Here is a 19,253-nt window from a genome sequence, read left to right as displayed (position 1 = left end):
GGACCACGTCTGGGCCAAGAGTGACTCCTTGACCAGACAGATGTGTTTCAGTGAACCGCTGTATACGTTCCTGCTCTTTTTGTGAAACGGTGTCATTGAGCAGTTCTCCATGTGGTCGTCTTGAAAGACCGTCTGCATCAGAATTTAACTTTCCAGCTCTGTACTGAAGCTGGAAGTTAAACGTGGAGAGTGCTGCTAGCCAACGATAGCTCATTGCATCCAACTTGGCTGTAGACAGAACATATGTTAAGGGATTGCTGTCAGTTACAACCATGAATTGGCTACCATAGAGGTAATCAGAAAATTTTTCTGTAACTGCCCACTTTAGAGCTAAAAACTCTAGTTTGTGGGCAGGGTAGCGAGACTCACTCTTGGACAAACCTCGGCTAGCATATGCTATTACTCTCATCTGCCCCTCCTGCTCCTGATACAAAGCAGCACCCAACCCCATAGTGCTGGCATCCGTATGGAGAGTGTAGGGCAACTTGGGGTCAGCAAAACCCAAGATCGGAGCAGTAGTTAGCTTTTCAATGATCGCTCGGAAAGCTTGTTCACACTCTGGAGTCCATCGCTCACCAAAGGGTTTTTTCGGATCATGATACTGAGGAGTGTTAGCTTTGGGCTTGGTACCTTTGCGAAGGGGTGGGTAACCTGAGGTCAGATTGGTGAGGGGCTTCACTAGGTTAGAATAGCTTTTAATGAAGCGTCTGTAATACCCTGCAAAACCAAGAAAAGACCTCAGTTCTTTCAGATCAGTAGGCACTGGCCAAGTTTGCAGAGCCTTCACTTTTTCAGGGTCAGTCTCCACCCCATTACGAGACACAACATGTCCCAAGTACCTCACTGATGTCTGAAAAAATTTACATTTCTCAGGGGATAATTTCAACCCGTACTCTTTCAGACGGTTGAGAACTTTGATCAGTCGGGTCTCATGTTCTTCCAGCGTTTTAGAGAAAACAATGATGTCATCAAGGAAGACAAGAACCTCCTTCAGGTTCATATCCCCCATGCATTTCTCCATGAGACGCTGAAATGTGCTTGGAGCGTTCGTAATGCCCTGCGGCATACGGTTAAACTCCCAAAATCCAATGGGACAAACGAAAGCTGTCTTCGGTTTGTCAGCCTCTTCAACCTCAATCTGGTAGTAACCAGATTTTAAGTCGAGGACAGAAAACCACTGGGAACCAGTCAGCGTGGAGAAAGTCTCCTCCAAGTTTGGGAGTGCATAAGCATCCTTCACTGTTTGCAGATTGAGCTTCCTGTAATCAACACAGAGACGCACATCCCCATTCTTCTTCCTCACCACCACTATGGGAGAAGAGAAGGGTGATGTGGACTCCCTGATCACACCTGCCTGTTGAAGTTCTAGCAAGTGCTTTCGGACAGCTTCCAGATCATTTGGGTGTATGGGGCGTGCCCTGTGCTTAAATGGAGTCTCATCAGATAGCTTGATTTGGTGTTTTACCTGATTAGTTCTCCCAAAGTCAATGTCATTTTGCGCGAAGACCTCCGGCATATTGGCAAGTTTTTGTGTTACTCTCTCTCTCCACTCAGCACTTATGGGTGAGTCCTCGAAGTTGAAGTTGAGGCCTAGCTTCTGCTTGGTGCTAGAATCTGGTGTCACCACACAATGCTCATGTGAGAGAGAACACGATGAAATGCACTGATTTCCCCAATCACACACTTCTGGGGAATAACAACATCATGATCCAGCTCATTAGTCATTACGACTGGCACTTTATATGGCGCTTTCTGGGGCAAGTCAATGAGGCAAGGTTTAACTAACACCCCACCTGGCAGTGCTGACAAGGAGGGATGTTCTAAGAGGACAGATTTCTCAGTGGTATGACTGTTAACATCAATGAACCCCTCTAACACTACGGTTTGTCCTGCTGGAACTAGCTGGGGGTCTTTTCCGAGCGAGGTGACCAGACCAAGGCGGTTATCCTTGCACTGCCTGTGTCGCAGCCCCAAAATCTTTAGCACTGCTTTGTAACCATATTGTGATGGTTCATACTCTTCAGGACAGGTATCACGATGGAGTTCGTAAAGTAGATCTAGTGTGTTAGTACCTATCAAAACTAGTGGCTGGGGGACTGTACGAACATCTGGAACCACCAATGCTAGTGTGGGGACTTCAACCTCAGCACCTAAAAACTCTTTGGGGAATACAACATTAATCTCAATGTAGCCTAGATAAGGCACAGATTGGCCATTGGCTCCTTCAACCTCCAAAAGCTCAAAGAGAGGCCGGATCTCATGTTGTGACAGGTTCTGATTGTAAAACGACTGGGGAACAGTGGTGACTTGAGAGCCTGTATCCATTAAGCAGCTAACACAATTGCCCTCTATTTGAACCTGTGCTGTAGTTTTCGCCCCTATTAAACCTTTGGGTAATTTGAAATTACCACGCTCAGCATTCAATGTTAACATGGCACTCTTCTTAGTGGTCACTTTAGGCTTCTTATCAGCGGGACGTGTTTGACCCGTTGCAGTCCCCATCTGTCCCACGACAGGGACTGAATTCAGTTTAACGAAGGTGTGTTTCGGTGTTGGCTTTCCCATAACTGCTGACGGATTCTCAGTTCCTTTCTTTTAGCAGCTACCAGGGCAGGATTTGGATCTGACTCACAGGTGGCCACAATATGACCATCCTCCCCACAACGGAAACAGTACCACGGTTTTGGCTTTACAGTTAAAGCGCTGTGTGGAGGGGGCCCTGGTTCAGTCTTTGCATGGTCAGGTTTTTTAGTTTCATCTTTCTGCATGTGTTCTTTCTTAGAAGCAGTGGGTTTTCTTTGTTTCATGAGTGCTGTCAATTGACTCTTCAAGTCAGCAACTTGCTTCTTTAACTTACTTAGGTCACTTGATTCAGATTCAGCTTGTGTTTCGCTTGTTTCCTGAACACTGTCTATGGGAGACAACCTTAGGTTTGGTAGTACCAAGGTGCCGTTTCATTCTACTAGTTTTTGTTTCTTGCCTATTTTCTGCAGTACGCAGCAGCAACAAAAGCTCAGCGAGTGATGGGGGTTGTCGATCCTTAAGTTCTAGCTGCAAGACAGCAAGCAAGTCATGATTCCAACAACCCCTGTAAAATTGTTTCAGGAGGTGTTTGTCGACCTCTTGTGGCTGTACACCTCCCCTGCGTACAGTACGGTTCAATGCCACCTGCAGGCGATGCAGGTAAGCTGAGGGTTTTTCTCCAGGATCTTGCAATGTGTTCATGAACCTCACCAACAATTCCTCCCCATCCTCAACTGTGCCAAAGGCAGATTCCAATAATTGCAGGTAGGTAGATGGTGGCGCTTCAGGTCCAAGATGTCGAACTACATCTGAAGCAGGAATGAGGAGGCTCTCGAGAATTTTATGAGTCTTCTCCAAGTCAGAAACAGAAGTGTCCTCCATCATTAAATCAACATGAGAGCGCCAAGTATCATAATCAGCTTCATTATATGGCCGGGGAATCTTCCCAGAAAAAGCTCTCAGTCTCAAGGTGGAATGGGTACGTGACATCTTATCATCACTCTTTACAATGTGTTCAACCACAATTCTCTGTACGTCTGGTGGGTTAAGCTCACCAGGATTTAGAGTCAGGGATCTCTTGGTTCCAGAGCTTAAAGTCGGTGTGCGATATTCATCATCAGCGTGGCCAAGCTTAGGACAGACTGAAATACCAGCTGATTCAATAAAAGTAGCAGGGGTCTGGCTGGGCCTGTCAGTATGATCAACTTCCTCTATTTCAACCTCAGTACTGAGTGCAACACTTTCTTCGGCGACACCCACAGACTTTTCAATTTTTGTCATCACCTCTCTCAGTACCTCTTCAAAATCTTTCCCACTTAGCTTGGCTATTCCTCGCAGTTCACTCAGGTAAGTATCTGTGACACTCCCCCCAACTCTCTGGGAATAAACATCTGTCAAAGCATGTACAGAAAATACTACATCAGGATTGGCAGCTGAGGGGTGGACATAGGGCAACAAGGGTCCTAATGTTTGCACTGCTACTCCTGAGTTATACTCCACTATCTGATCCTTGTTGAATTCAGATACTTGATCATCAATGGTGAGGACCCTACTAATAGAGCCGTACTGCTTTAAGAACTCAAAAATCTCTTCATCCTTTTCTGATCCTGTTACCCCACGCACTATGACAGCATTTGGGACCTTAATACCTAATTTTTCAACAAAATCCATCTTTTGGTGCGACAGACGGTCTTACCAAAAGCTCAATCACACAATATGCTTCACTATCGTCACCCATTAATTCAAGGCTCCTGGCTGGCTCGCCACTTTTACACTGTAACCAGTATGTAACAAAATATATAAACAATGGGCAAATCAGAAGATTTCAGGAACGACAGGAGCCCAGAGGATGGGTAACCACAATGAAAACACAACTGCAAATGATGAAGCAATAGTTCAACTGTATTTGAAATTTGTGCACTGTATTGCCTTTACAATAACAACCAAAATTGTGTGTGCGCGCACAGATACCCAAAATAAAAAAAGAAAAGAATGTTAGACCCGGGTCTTTTAAAGTGTCAATAGGATCCAGATCAGGCCTGTTTGGTGATCTGGTGAGTTATTGGTGTGAGTTCAGTCCACGATCGATGTATGGTTTGCACTGTCCTGTCCTACCACAGTTCAGGCAACCAGACTTCAAGATTCAATTCCAAATGGGCTGTGGCTCGCCATCCATTGCAATGGAAAATTATTCCTCTTCTGCGGATTTCCACAAAGTCTGTAATCCAATGTTCTCCGAGGAGTCTCGGCTCCTTTCTCCAACTCAAAAAACCTGACCTAAGAGTGAGGTCAGAATTACTTCAAATGAACATGGTTCACACTTAACTAACACTTCTGTTTAAAGTATAAATCATGAACAAAATGTGTTTCAATTTCTAATGTTGTACAACTAATCAAATTCTAAACGTTTTCATTACATGGCAATGTAGCTATCACCAATCATTAAAGCAATTCACACTGCTCATTAAAAGCAGCAAACTCAATATACTCTGCTCACGGTCAAGTAACAACAGTGATGAATAAAAGTAACACAATAAAACATTTCAATACAACAGATAGACATACTGTTTTTTCCTTAACCTAACAACAGCTAATAAGTTCTCAACTAACGCTTAACAACGGGAGTGAGCGTTTAGCACACTCGCTAGCTACTTGCATAGTACCGTCACCATTAGCGTTTGTTTTTTGAAGCGAACAACATTAACATTTCAGGATGCCGATCAGCGGCTATAACAGTTTCGTTACTCACCAGTGCAAAGCACTTCGTATTCATAAAACTAGCTTCGGCTATCCAAATCTGGCGGCTAATCAAGCAGACACCAACAGCTTCGCTGTTTCAACAGCTACCACGTTTTCCCCACAGGTACTGCTATGGCGCGTGTGGTCTAAGCAGCCTTAGCAGCGCAACCAAACATGAAAAACAAGGCGGGACAAACAATCCCATTGGTTGGACTGCATTTGTATCCAGGTCAAAAAATAACCTTTGAGAAACAAAATAAATAAATAACACAAATAATGCAATTCCATACAAAATAATTTGGATTTTTTCTTTAGAGTCTCTCTCCAATCATGAGTGCTTTTAACTGAACAAAATAAAACACCTTTAATAATAATTACAATAAACAGTCTCTAATTCCATCTGTTTGCCACTGGGCTACACTAAGGCTACATTGGTGAGTCACACAGTCTCACCAAAATACAGAAGACTGAAAAAACTGTACTCCAATGGCCTTCAGTCAACAGTATCCAGTAGAGCATCCTTGGGGCTGCTTAAAAGGGAAACTTGGATGAGCAGCTGACACTAACCTGAAAGTATGCATTTCTATTTGTTGCAAGTAAACCTCTGAATAGGCGTTACTGTATTTGCTCTTTCATACAAGCTTGAAGTCACTGGACTGGAAACATTAATGCAATGCTGGACAGTATTAGTAGAAAAAGGGTGTTTTCTGTCACGGTCTGGCTGGCAGACCGTGGGGATGTGGGGAAAGGAGGACCCAAAACGCAGACTCTGCGATGCAAACAGTGCTCTTTATTTACAGTGAAAAGGCTGTAAATACAATAACTCCCCGTTGCTCCCTCGAACCCCGTGTGCGTGCTTCCCTCCGATATCTGTGCTCGTGCTCCCCGCTGTTGTGTTTCCGCACCCCCGTGCGTGCTGCCTCTCCGGACCACTCCTCCTCCTGTAGGGAAACCAGAGACGCAGCCGTCAACACTAACCCTCGGCGGGCATATACGCACAGCACAGACCTAAGCTAACACACACTGACTTGGTAAGATAACTCAATGATCCCGCGTCGGTGGGAGCTCCAAGACTCTCCTAAGTAGCTCCCCCGACGAGCCCTGATCAGCGGCAGGTGTGTGGCTTCGGGTGTGGCCAGTCCCTCCGCAGGGCCACACCCCTCAGGCCTGCAGGTGGCCGAGCTCCATCCTCCAGGCACACCCGCAGACATACACACCCATACCTCGCCTAAACATATGAGTGGGACACAGACTAACACAGCACAGAGAAACACACATATGTACACGCACAGAGAAGGGGAAACGACACCAAAAATACATAATAATAATACACAGGTCTATGACTGCCCAGGGATCCTGGGTCGCCCAGTCCCAGGACCCTGACATTTTCATATTCAAATGACATAATTTCCTTAGGGATTATTAAAGTATTCTGATTCTGAAGTTCATCAAGACAGTAACAAATATCTTTAGTAGTGTAACAATAGCAGTATCACTGGACAATTTATTAGGTACACCTTTTGGTAGATCTGTCTAGTACTGGTTTGGATCCCAATAGGTGATTCTATTGTGTAAAATGTTTAATTCTTCACATTTCATTTTTGGGTCTGGACACTATTTTTTTAGGGCCAGTAAAAAAAATTGTTGGTATTTTTTGATAAAAAGTAGAAAAACATTTTGATGTCAAAGTCCTAAAACAGCAGTGAGTAAAGGCTTTTACTCAGCGGTCACTGTGTTTAAGTGAAGTGCTCGACTGCATATTCTAACTCATGTGAAACAAGCTTTGATTGTTGAATTGTATCAAAACAATTGAGAAAACTTAAAAAAAAGAAATATGGTAATTATTGTTCATCATTTTACTTACTTATGCTTACGTTAAATAGTATTATGAACATAATCATGTTCATAATTTGGTGAGGGAGCAGGATTTATTTGTCTCCTCTGGTGCATTGGACATGTTTTTTTGTATGAATGCTTTAACAAGGCCTGATATTTTTTTTCCCAGTGCCATCATCAGGCTAAAATCTCCACACGCTACCCTTTCCAAACAAAACACAGCACTGAATAGGTGGATTGTACAACATTTGCTGAGAAAATGTATGTTTCCTGAGAAGAAACTCCTTTGACTTCACTGATTTGAGGGTCTTTTCTGTACCATGATACTTAGAGCAAGCTTTGAAATTTCATCCTCAGTGCTGGTGAGGCTTAAATGTTGCATTCACATCACACAGGCAGGATAGGAAAAAACAAAAGACATCCCTCTAACTGTCCTTTCATTGCTATAGTCAGCAATTAAATGTACTAACAATGAGGTGTTCTGGCATCAGTATAATCATCCTGCCTGAGTGTGCATTACTGCGCAGCGCATAATATATATGGAGTATATTTTGTAAATGCTTGCAGTGTTGTGTGTTTGTAGTTAATGTCATCGCCGCTCATATCTGGGGTAATAAACATCCATTGTCAGTTCTGTGTGGTTCCCAGAATTTTATGCCCAATAAAACTAGAGAAGGCAAGCCCGGCTGTGTGTGTCCAACAAATAAATACAGTGTCACATCAAAAGTGTCTCCAATATTTCCCAATAATCTTCCTATATTTGCTCATTTCCTCTCTCTGGCACACGAGATCAGATCTTGACTTCAGCGTATTGGAAACTAATGAGGCAGCTCTCCAGTTTCCCTGTTCATTTATGCAGAACACTCCAAAGTATTACATCCAAAACACATTGCAGATTAGTGTAGTTTTTCCCGTTTGATTTTTTCTTCTTTTCTTGTTTTTTTGGGAGAAAACAAAAACAGGAAATGAGGCCAAAAACTAACTGTGAGCAGATTTGTTGGACTTTGATGTGACTTTCATGTTATTTTGGGGCATGGGGAAGGAAAGGGCAGTGGTAAGTGAATGGTTTGTCAGGATGGTAGAAGGAACAGTGTAGGGGCTTTGTTTTACAGAATCAGGTTTGAGTGCTGATCTTTGACCCACATATGTAAAGAGTGGATTATTAGAGTGATGACTCCAAGGTTCCCTGTTTGGTGGTGAAGGGAGGATTAATGATGGTTTAATTCCAACTATTAATCGCTTACTCAACCAGACTGTTTTTAAATCAACCACATGAACTACGCCATTGAAATCTGAATCTGAAATCTTGTCAGCAAAGACGTAAACAGTTCAGACATAACCCCAGTCATCGGTCAATGATTTAAGAGGAAGCTAAGTTGATATATGTTAGAGCTTTTCAGATATGATGTTATCATCACAGTGCATTTTACATAGCACATACCTTAAGTTGCACAGCTTATTGCTCAGAGGTAAAATAGAAGCTTAAGCGAGTCTTAAGACTTAAGAGATCCCTTATTCCTTTAAATTTTGCTTCCAAAGAGACACACTTCCTTTTCATTTTTAAGTGGTCATGAGCAATAGTTCTTCAGGCTTTCTGATTGCTTTTTCAGTCACTTTCAGTCCAGTCCTTGTACCTGACCAGAGCAATGCTTTGTTTGTTTTTTAAGCCACTTAACACTGACCTAAAAAAAAAGGTTCCTAAAACTGCCAGTGCAGAAAAAGCATACCCGGAGAGAAAAACACACAACAGAACACTGCCAGTCATAGATTGGCCTCCCCAGTAACTAGATGTCAACATTACTGAAGCAGTGTGGGATCATCTTGACAGCGAACAGAACAAAAGACGGCCAACACCCGAAGCAGAGCTTTAAATGTCCTTCAAGAAGCCCGGTTAACTATTCCTGAGGACTACTTAAGGAAATTGCGAGAAAGCTTTTCTCAGAAAGTTCAGGCATGTACTGAAGAATAAAAGTAGTCATTACCAATATTAACATTCGAGGTTATTGGAAATGTACAAACTCTTTTTGTGTACTTTATTTCCATGTATGTTTGTATGTTGCTGTACCTATTTCCCATTTTCCTGAGAGAAAAACAAAACTAAGGAAGAGCTATACTTTAAAATGATTATTCATCTTTTAGCATGCAATTGTGATGGGGCTAGGGAGGAGACCTTATATAGTGTCATTCATCTCATTTGCATTGTGTTTTTGCACAAAGAGCTACAAGTTGAACAGACTGATAGGTCGTGTAAACTGATTTAATTAACCTTTAACGTGACATTGTCCAAATTGTGGAACATGAAAGTGGGGGAAAAAATCCACAAAATGCATTTAGTCTAACTTACACAATCATTTAATCATACTAGAGAAAAAGATGGCAGTGAATATCGCAAATGTATTCCCCCTCTGCTATTACTCTAAAAATTCTCTGGGTGCACTAAAACTGATAAGAAGCATTCATGCGGGCCACTGATAATATGCACATCAGACCTTCAGTGACTCACTGCTATTGAGGGAAACTGATGTTATTGTACATGGTGCCATCCTCTGGCAGCTGTGGTGGACTGCAGGCAGAAAAAAAGCTAAAAAGTCTATTTTGTTATAAACTGCACATCACATGTGACACGTACTGTACTGTGTGTGAGTGTGTTTGTCTAATATCTGTGGGTTCATTTGCAAGGCACGTTACAGCTTCAGTGGCTTGGTTATGATTCTTTTTGTGATAAATTCTATGAAAAGGTGTTTTTCTCTGTTACGATTTTTTAAAACTCTGAACTTCAGCATTATATTTTTAGTAGAGTGGAACAATGCAGCTTCCGAAACCTAAACTATGGAAGTCATTTTTCATTTCATAGTGTCCAGGTGCAAAGACATATCTTTAAAAAACGTCATTTTACACACCATTACATAAATGGAAGCTCTTATAAATGTAGTTTTTATCATTTGCTTTGTTTGATTTTATGTTTTATATGACTGTGTATTTTTAATGAAATACTGTGGCACACATGGACTTCTATAAAAAGCAAAGACTGCTATTTTTTTTATTATTTTTTTTACTTCTTTTATTTGATGACTAACCAGTGGTATTTTTAACTGGTTGTAAATGAACATTATGCATTTTACATTTTTTTTTAACATTCTACATTTTTTCAGTGTATAATTATACAGACATTGTATTTTTTCACTGTATATAATTATATATCATCTCTTGATGGCACAAAAACACCAGAAAGTGTGTAATAAAAAGAATTCAATAGATTTCACATATTTCTCATGCTTTGAAGCATGAAAATAATTAACAGTCTTCTGTCCAAAAAAGACACTAAATAAACAAACAACATCACTCGTATGCAAAGCAGTTAATAAAATGCAATTCTTGCCTCACTAATATAAATTAATGTACAGATAACACACATGCTGGATATTTGGACTTGCATTTACATAGCACTTTTCTTCTATGCATGTTAAGCACTTTAATTTCTCACATATATCTTCTGCTCCCAGAACCTACCACTCACCACTTAACCCAACAACGACTGTAGACTACTTGAGTTCAAATTTGACACAGCAACATCTGCGATAACAACCTTAATGTCACCACTTTGACCAATTTTACTTTTTTTATGTGTATCTCCTGGTTTGTCACAGCACTTTTGCTATATTCGTCTGGGTTTTATACGATATTTACCTGCATTTTATGCTGTATTTTCATGTTTGTCTTGCAGATCTGAGTCACACGCTTCTGTTCTTGCTTCTCATTCTTTGTAATCCCTCATAATGATGGATAATAGGTGCATTTTCATGTGTGTGGGACTATTTGTATTGTTTCATATCCAGTTGCTATGTGAGTGCCTTAATGTATCCTATGAGTTACATGTGGCACAGGCCGACTAACTCTGGCATTCTTGATTTCCTGCTTTCGAGCTTGTGCCCACAGCAGTACAGTGCTATAACTTAGGCGGCCTGCCAAACAGACCACAGTGTGCCCAGGGTGATGCTGTAGGCCACCACGGCCACCAAGTAGACTCTGAAGAGCAGCACGTCAAGCACATAGCCAACCTGGAGCCACTCCTTGGCAATTTCACGGCACTTGTCCCTCTTCTCTAGGAAGTGACGTATCGTTGTCACCTCTTGCAGGATGTTGTCCATGAGAGGTGGGACGTTGTCCTTAGCTGGAGTCAGGTGCAGTCCAAGCAGTCCATCTTCTCTCTCATGCTGGCTGAGCTTTCGGCCGATTTCACAGGTGTGGTGGAGTGAGCACGGGGCTGTAGGGTTTGATTGGAGTTGTAGGATTATTTACAGTGCTAAAGCTTAAAAGCATTTAGGGATTTTTCCTTGTTTTCTGCATTATTTAAGTGCGATTATGAATTATATTAGCCACTTTACTTGTTTTCTTCAATACCTACCACTTCCATAGTTGTTTTCCTTGTAGTTCTCCATGTCAGTGGACTGAGAGGAAAGTCTGGAACATAGCCGGTGCTTTTTGTGGATGCAGAAAAGGACTGGAGCTCTTTCCAACACCAGATACTTCAGCCACTGGGGCACAGGGGGCTGCAGGTCTTGTTTGTGGACCAAACGTACAATCAGTACAGTTTCTGTTAGGCTGATTACTAGGAGGGCCATGCAAACCACAAAGTACACACCTGTAGGACAGATAAGATTAAAAAAATAAATGAATTGTAGTATATAAATGATAAAGGGTAGTATGGTAAATGGTGAAAGGATGTGGCCTGACACCCAATCCATCCTGGGATAGTTTTCAGCTCAGGTGATGTTTTGCCCTCAGCCATCTGTCACTGCATGCTTTACTACAAACCAATAGCTGTTCATGGTGTTGATCTCCCCTGACATATTTTTCTCTGTTTTGTTTACCCATACATTTAAAGAAAAGTAAGACTGCCTTCAGGCAAAATATTTTAAACTCATCTCTACATAGTCACAGAAAATGCTCATTTGAATACAAACTGCCGGTGAGCGTAATTGATTCTAGTCACCAATTAGCGGGGTTCCTATGGCAGTGGCAGGCAGAGTGTCAGACACAATGATGAGGAAGACAGAGTAGCCCAGCAGCAAAGTGATCTTGAATGAAACTCTCTCTCCACTGTCTGGTGGCAGATAGAAACCCACAATGTCCATCACCATTAAGAAGATGCTGGGCAGCAGCAGGTTCACGGTGTAGAATAATGGTCGCCGTCGGATCACCACCTGGGAGATTTAGTTTAGAGTCAAGTTAAAATGTGTGCTATCAAATGAGGGAGGACATGTTTAGCATTTCTTTTCATAAAAACTGGGAATCTGGGGAACAGATGGGAACATGTTTCTTGTTTCTTGTTGGTATAAGCAGTTTATCAACAGTGTTATCACCTGGGAATAGATTTTGAGTAATTGTACCACAGGCAATGAGAAAAATACACACAAGGTAAAATGATTTTTTTAAAAAGACCTTTCAGCTTTCTCTGTAAATCATAGTAAGAACATTAACTATAACCTATAAACAGGGGCGCACATAAGTGGTCCACATGTGCGCATTCGCTGTCAAAATAAAAGAAGCGCACCCAATAAGAAGTTGCAACGCGCGTTTGCGTCCATATAAAAAGCACTGTTTTTGTCCTGTAGAGTGGGATTTTCACGGCATATTCTGCACCACATCTCTGTGCGTTTATCATTTGTTTGAAGCCAGCTCACCTCCTGCAACCACTTTTCCGAGAATACGTGCTTCTTTTGTGGTTCGGACTCCTTCTGACATTTCTTTGGAGGTGGAGGAACACCAAAGTAATTGCTTAAAGGAGCTTGCATCTTCGACATCTTTAAGAGTTCTAAACAAATGTCTGTCCTCCTCCAGAAAATCTTATCTCAAACGCGCGTTGCAACTTCTTATCTGGTGCGCGTCTTTTATTTTGACAGCGAATGCGCACCTGCGGACCACTTATGTGCAGCCCCTGACTATAAAGCATGATGATGAATACATAGTCAGGTCCAAAGTTATTTGGAAGTATTTGAACAATTGTAATTTTACCTCTCGGGACCACTGCAGTGGATTTGAAATAAAACACTGATAATTTTATTAAAGTGAAGATTTAAATTCAAGAGGTTACACAAAAGTGTTGCATTAGTTGTTTAGGAATTATACCAATTTTTATCCATAGTCCCCTATTTTCACAGGTTCAAAGAGAATTGGCTTGACAACATTTCACGATCAGGTGATGCCTGTCTTTTTTCAATTCCAAGTACTGAACTTGCATTTGGTGCCTGTTCAAGAGACATCCAAGAGATGTCTGTGCAAGTAAACAAGACCGTCATCTGGTTGAAAAATGAAAATAAACCTGTCAGAGAGATAGCAAAAGCCTTTTTAGTGGCTTTTGCGACAGTTTGATGTGTGCTTAAAAAGAATGAATTCACTGTAGTTCATCAACACCAAAAGGTCTGAAAGACCACAAAAGATAACTAAAGTAAATGATCACAGAATTATTTCCATGGTTAAGAAAAACAACTTCACAACACCTTGCTAAGCCAAGAGCACTCTCAAGAAGGTATGTGTATCATGATCAAAGTCTCCAATTGAGAGATGGTTTCATCATCGTAAATGCAGTTTACGACAACGTGCAAACCACTTGTTCCACTCAAAAACAAGAAGGCCAGATTAGACTTTTCTAAAGATCTAAAGGAGCCTGCACAGCTCTGGAAAAAAATCCAAATCATGGAACGAGGATTCACTTGTAACAGACTGACTGGAAAAGAAACGTATGGAGAGGGAAAGGAATGGCCCACATCATCTGTCAAACATGGCTTTCCATAGAGACAGGTCACTGGTGTTTAGTAATGACTCAACTGCTGATAAAAGTATCAGGATGAATTCTGAAGTGCAAAGGGTTATACTTTCCTAGATTCCACCAAATCCTGCCAGCCAGACAGCGTTTCACAGAGCAAATGGTTAGTGATGCAAAACAACCTGCAAAAGCACCTCACAAGTTTTTCAAAGCAGAAAAATGGGATAGTCCTTAATTGCCGGAGGAAAAAGATGATGGCCATGGACTTCAGGCAGTCAGTGAGTGCAAAGAATTTAATCATAAAAAAATTCTTTTGTTTAACATCGGGGTTGTCCGGTTACTTTTGAACTTCCAAAAATGAGGGACTTTGTATAAAAATGCTTGAATTTCTGAAGAGTTAATTCAGTACTTCTGATAAACCCCTTAAATTGAAGCTGAAATTCTTATGTCTATTTTTTATTTTTGGTCAGTCTATTGTTTTCACTGTTTCTCTATCTTGACCTATTAGATTGGTTCTGAGTTTTTGTATGCTCTATACAACTTAGTAAATCTTTACACTCACATGAAATTTCATTTCAGCGTAATACTCTTCTTTGTCCACACTGAAGTTCTTATATTTGGATAGTACATGAAGTAACTCCCACTCTCCTTGGTTCATGAAGACCCTCTTGTCTTTACTGAGTTCCTCGGGCTCTCGCATCAGGGTGATGTTGATGTCATCAACTACAAATCGAACACAATATTGGGAGCAGCGTGAAACAGCCATGGCAACACGTCAGCCTTCACCTACCTCTGTGCTCTCTCACAGCGGGAGAGAGTTGATGGATTCATCAAACAGAGCAGTTGTTCTAGCCAAGACTTACAAGAAGTGGTGCTGCTTCAAAGACATTGATTGGATTTAGCTTTTTTTTTCTGTTTAGTTCAATTTGCATGCAGGTAATTGATAAATATGAACTATTCATTGCATTTTTTTTAAAGCATTCACAAATACTTCTAACCTAAAATGTACGTTTGGCTTGTTAGAGGCTTGTTAGCATTCTTATACATGGGAATACTTTTAGGAATAAAAATAATAAAATGTTCATTTAAATGTCATATAATAAAAATGTTTTTAGAAAAACAAAATTGTGAGAATGACTGTTATGTAATGATAAATTAATTAATAACTCGGTGAAATATCTTACTGGTATGGAGCCAGCTTTGGAAGGTCAGGCTGCAATTCTGTACATCAAATGGGAAGTTGTAGATATTGAGAGTGCAAGCTGTGACAACCTGGATGGGCTTGTAGTTGCGCACAACTCCATCATCTGTGACATAAACGTAAGGAATGTCTGGAGACTTCCCCACGTCTACACTGCAGGTCACAGGCAGAAATAACAGTTTTAATCATTGTAACAGAAATGCGAGAGGGTCTGTCTGTTAGAACTAGTAATAGCATAATCTTACAACTCATTGATGAGGATGTCAGGAACCCAAACATTAGCCGTGGGTATGGAAATTTTTTTGACTCCATCAAAGTCCTGTGAATCCCACACCAGGAACTCATCTTTCCATGACTGAAATATTCAGGAGTGCAGAAAGAACCAAACAGAATGTAAAGATTTTTTTAATTGCACTATGTCAGAAAATATGGACTGAGTGTGGTGTCATTATTAAGTGAACACAAAGGAATACAAAGAAAAGCAAACACAGATGTAAGTTAAAGCAAACATATTTCATGCAGCACTTTATAAGTTGACTAATGTCTAAATTTTATAGATAATACTTTGTGTCTTTTAATGGCGTATTTATTGATTTAGTCATTTGTCCAAACAAAGACAAGCAAACATTTGGTTTGTTTGTCTGTGTTTATGGCACTTACACAGCCCCATGAGAAAATGTAATGGTTTCAAAGAGGGGAAAAAAATCAATCATAACTGAAAGTTTTTTGTTTTAAATGGCATGAATGTGAATACTAAAACTTATTGTTGAGTAACCACATGTTTGCCATGTCAAATAGATCAAATATGTGATAAATTAATAATACCACAATTACAGATAAAGTAAGCAAACAATATACATCAAGATTTTTTATTTTTCTTACCTGTCTGTACCAGACGTATGTTGTTAACACCTGATTCTTCTCATCCTTTAACACAAAACAAAACAGAGAAATCAGGGGAAAAACAAAAAATGGTATATGGTCCACGTTACATTGGTGCTTCTATGTTTTTTAAAAAAAAAAATCCTAACATGTGAAAGCAATGATTTAGATTCAGTTTTACAAAATGACTGTGTATTTGTGCATGCTCATGTATGCATAATTATGACACATTGTGTACTTAATGATGATTTCTTTATATATATAATGTTATATATACTATATAAAATATATATATATAACACACAGAAAATAGTAATTGCTTTGTAGACAGCATAACTCACCACATTAAGGATAGAGTATACCATGAGGTCAATTTCCACATTAGTAGGGGTGTTCCAGTCTTTCACTGGTCTCACTCCTTTCTTATAACCGACACTCAAAAATTCTGCCAGTCGCACTAAGGTGGCATTGGCAAATCTTCCAGTGCTGCTGCTCAGTTTCTTTGCTGAAAAAGTTACAGTGAAAATTTGAAAAACCCATAAAAAATCTAATAGACACACTAATATAATATATATATATAATAATATATGCACATATAAATATATGCCGTTAAAGAAATAGTTAAAATCACAAATGACAAACAAATGTGTAATAAGATCGGTTGCATCTGTGGTCAACTTCAATAAAAATAAAAATGGAATTCATCAAAAATAATTAGAAGGAAATCATTATGAATATTAAATGCACTGAATATTTTTAAACTAAATGTATTTCATAAGGAATATGCATTTCTTGTTTCAGATGACAGATAACAGCTACATGTCACGTATATTTAATCAAAAAGCTACATTTCCAAGCATTCAAAGCATAAATGTTTTGAAGTTCCATAACGTATTTCACCACAAATATAACAGTACTTTAAGTGTTCATTGCTTTTTTTATTTCTCAACATATATCCTTTATCTTTTATACGTACAATTAATGTCAGCTGTTTCTGCGATATTTCTTTCTTTGTTTGAGACACTTTAATTTTATTTAATTTAAATGATAGATATATATAATTATTAGTTACTAAGATTCATTATTAAGATTCAACTTTTTGCAAAAACACTTAATTTGTTAGCAGACAGATGTGACTAAAATAAAACAGCTAAGATTGGACTAGAAAGTCAAATGAAGACTAGCAAAAATATTACACAGGAAAGCTAATACCATTTTAAACTATCATTAATATTTTCCCTGATATTTGGTGAACCCAAGGCCCAAAACTGGCTTAGGTTAACAATAAAATTAAATCCTCTGGTGTACCTGTGCATTCTTTTGAGGCTTCATTAATCAGAAGGAAGCAGAGTGCTGTCCAGGCTGATGAGAATCTCATGCTGCTAGTTCACCTGTGTTTTCCCTTGTTGCTGCTGAAGTCTGCCTGTCGCTCTGATGAAAGGCCTCAGGATGCCTGGCACCTATATCCTCCACATCCATCCACTATATGCATCGCTTCGCTCACATCCACTATCAAAACCTTGTTAGTGTCACTCCACTCATGAGGGTGTATCCGTCTGCTCTGACACCACTCCTTGTTCAATAAAGCAGCAGCTCGCTCAGATAAATGGAGCCAGAGTTCTGCGACTGGATCATATGTCATGTCTGAGAAGTTATTTAATTCAATAATACGATCACAGGCCAGTATGTTACAATGTTTACCAATTAAGAAACCATTAGGCATCTCATTTTAGTCTCAAAGTGTCAGCAATTAATGCCTTAAAAACAATTAAAAAGGAGCGTGGCGGTGTGAATTTTTATTAGCCAGTTTTCAGCTGTCCTCAGTTTTACATCAGGGTACATTTTGTTTGGTAAATATGCCCATTAACTTTTAAGGAAAGGGCATAATATTTTGTTCACACCTCAGAGCATACTATACTGCAAATGTTCGTGGCCAGGATTGCTCTATCTACAGTACTTACTATGAGTAAACTGATTATGTGCCGCATACAGCCCAGTTATCTTTACAACACTGAAATAATCTTTGCTGGATCTGCCTTCAAAATGCTCCATCATCCCTATTACTACTGAGTCTACTATCATTACACTTGCTGTACAATTTCCAGACAACAGTGAAGTCCACAAATGCACGTAAGCTTCACATGTTCTGTGCTTTTGGATTTAAACAACAGTAGTATGTTGCAATTTATCAGGATCTAGAAATACTATTTACTTTCAATACATTTTCATGGCTATACAAGGAATAGTGGTATGCCTTATTAAAAAATTTAAATGATTAATGAATCATTTGCAACTGTTAGCCTTTGAAAAGTAGCAAGGTGAACTGGGCTCTTTGGCAGGCCAGTTTTATTCAGTTCAATTCAATTTTATTTATACAGCGCCAAATCACAACAACAGTCTCCTCAAGGCGCTTTATATTGTAAGGTAGACCCTACAATAATACATACAGAGAAAAAAAAACCCAACAATCATGTGACCAAGCACTTTGGTAACAGTGGGAAGGAAAAACTCCCTTTTAACAGGAAGAAACCTCCAGCAGAACCAGGCTCAGGGAGGGGCGGAGCCATCTGCCGCGACTGGTTGGGGTGAGAGAAGGAAGACAGGATAAAGACGTGCTGTGGAAGAGAGACAGATTAATAACAAGTATGATTCAATGCAGAGAGGTCTGTTAACACATAGTGAGTGAGAAAGCTGACTGAAGAAGAAATACTCAATGCATCATGGGAATCCCCCAGCAGCCTAAACCTATTGCAGCATAACTAAGGGAGATTTCAGGGTTACCTGATCCAGCCTTAACTATATGCTTTAGCAAAAAGGAAAGTTTTAAGCCTAATCCTAAAATCTTAAAATTCTGGCCTCTGTGCCACATGTTTAGCCCCTGATCTTAACTGCACCTTGAAAGAGGACAATATTGTAGTTCACTTTCACACTGACTATATCTAAAATACTGAAAGCTTTGGTTTTTGACTCATATAATGTAAGTAGTTTTCAAATTCAGATTGCAATTCAAACAAAAAAACCTAGGTTTGATTTGGATTGAACCTTTAGCTCTAAGCCATGGAGGGTTGTAACAACTCTTTAGTTTCATTCATGTGAAATTTCCTAAAGAAAGGTTTTGTGGCCTACTTTTTCACTCGCCTGCTCTCCGGGTTTCAGAAATAATGAATATGAGCAGCGAAGCCTTTGAGGGCTTGTAGCTGTCTCTCTAAATGGATGCATACTAAGTCTGTAATCATGTGTATTTCAGAAAGGCAGGATCCATCGTTCCTTTGCCTCACAAAAGCTTTTGTTGCTTCTTCTGTCATG

The 19,253-nt window shown here is 39.9% G+C and overlaps 2 protein-coding genes across 2 annotated transcripts; both read right to left on the bottom strand.

The window, feature by feature from the left end:
• Window positions 1–2,451: 2,451 nt before the first annotated feature.
• On the bottom strand, window positions 2,452–5,651 carry LOC147321127 (paraneoplastic antigen Ma1 homolog). The gene is made up of 2 exons (XM_086307553.1): window positions 5,273–5,651; window positions 2,452–4,800 (listed from the first exon to the last, which is right to left on the bottom strand). The coding sequence occupies exon 2, from the start codon at window positions 4,192–4,194 to the stop codon at window positions 2,878–2,880; it is 1,317 nt and encodes a 438-aa protein (XP_086163679.1). The 5' UTR covers window positions 4,195–4,800; window positions 5,273–5,651; the 3' UTR covers window positions 2,452–2,877.
• Window positions 5,652–10,250: 4,599 nt separating this feature from the next.
• On the bottom strand, window positions 10,251–17,516 carry htr3a (5-hydroxytryptamine (serotonin) receptor 3A). Its single transcript, XM_086307552.1, has 9 exons — window positions 17,256–17,516; window positions 16,289–16,452; window positions 15,948–15,992; window positions 15,311–15,420; window positions 15,049–15,218; window positions 14,427–14,587; window positions 12,092–12,302; window positions 11,504–11,740; window positions 10,251–11,362 (listed from the first exon to the last, which is right to left on the bottom strand). Exons 1-9 carry the CDS (start codon window positions 17,323–17,325, stop codon window positions 11,052–11,054), a joined length of 1,479 nt encoding a protein of 492 aa, XP_086163678.1. The 5' UTR covers window positions 17,326–17,516; the 3' UTR covers window positions 10,251–11,051.
• Window positions 17,517–19,253: the final 1,737 nt, after the last annotated feature.

This window comes from Aulonocara sp. 'chitande type north' Nkhata Bay, linkage group LG10 (genome assembly GCF_057382095.1).
Source record: "Aulonocara sp. 'chitande type north' Nkhata Bay isolate Kocher_YH1m ecotype deep benthic linkage group LG10, A_spYH_male_GT1.1, whole genome shotgun sequence".
NCBI lineage: Eukaryota > Metazoa > Chordata > Actinopteri > Cichliformes > Cichlidae > Aulonocara > Aulonocara sp. 'chitande type north' Nkhata Bay.
This window is presented reverse-complemented; position numbering and strand designations above follow the sequence as displayed.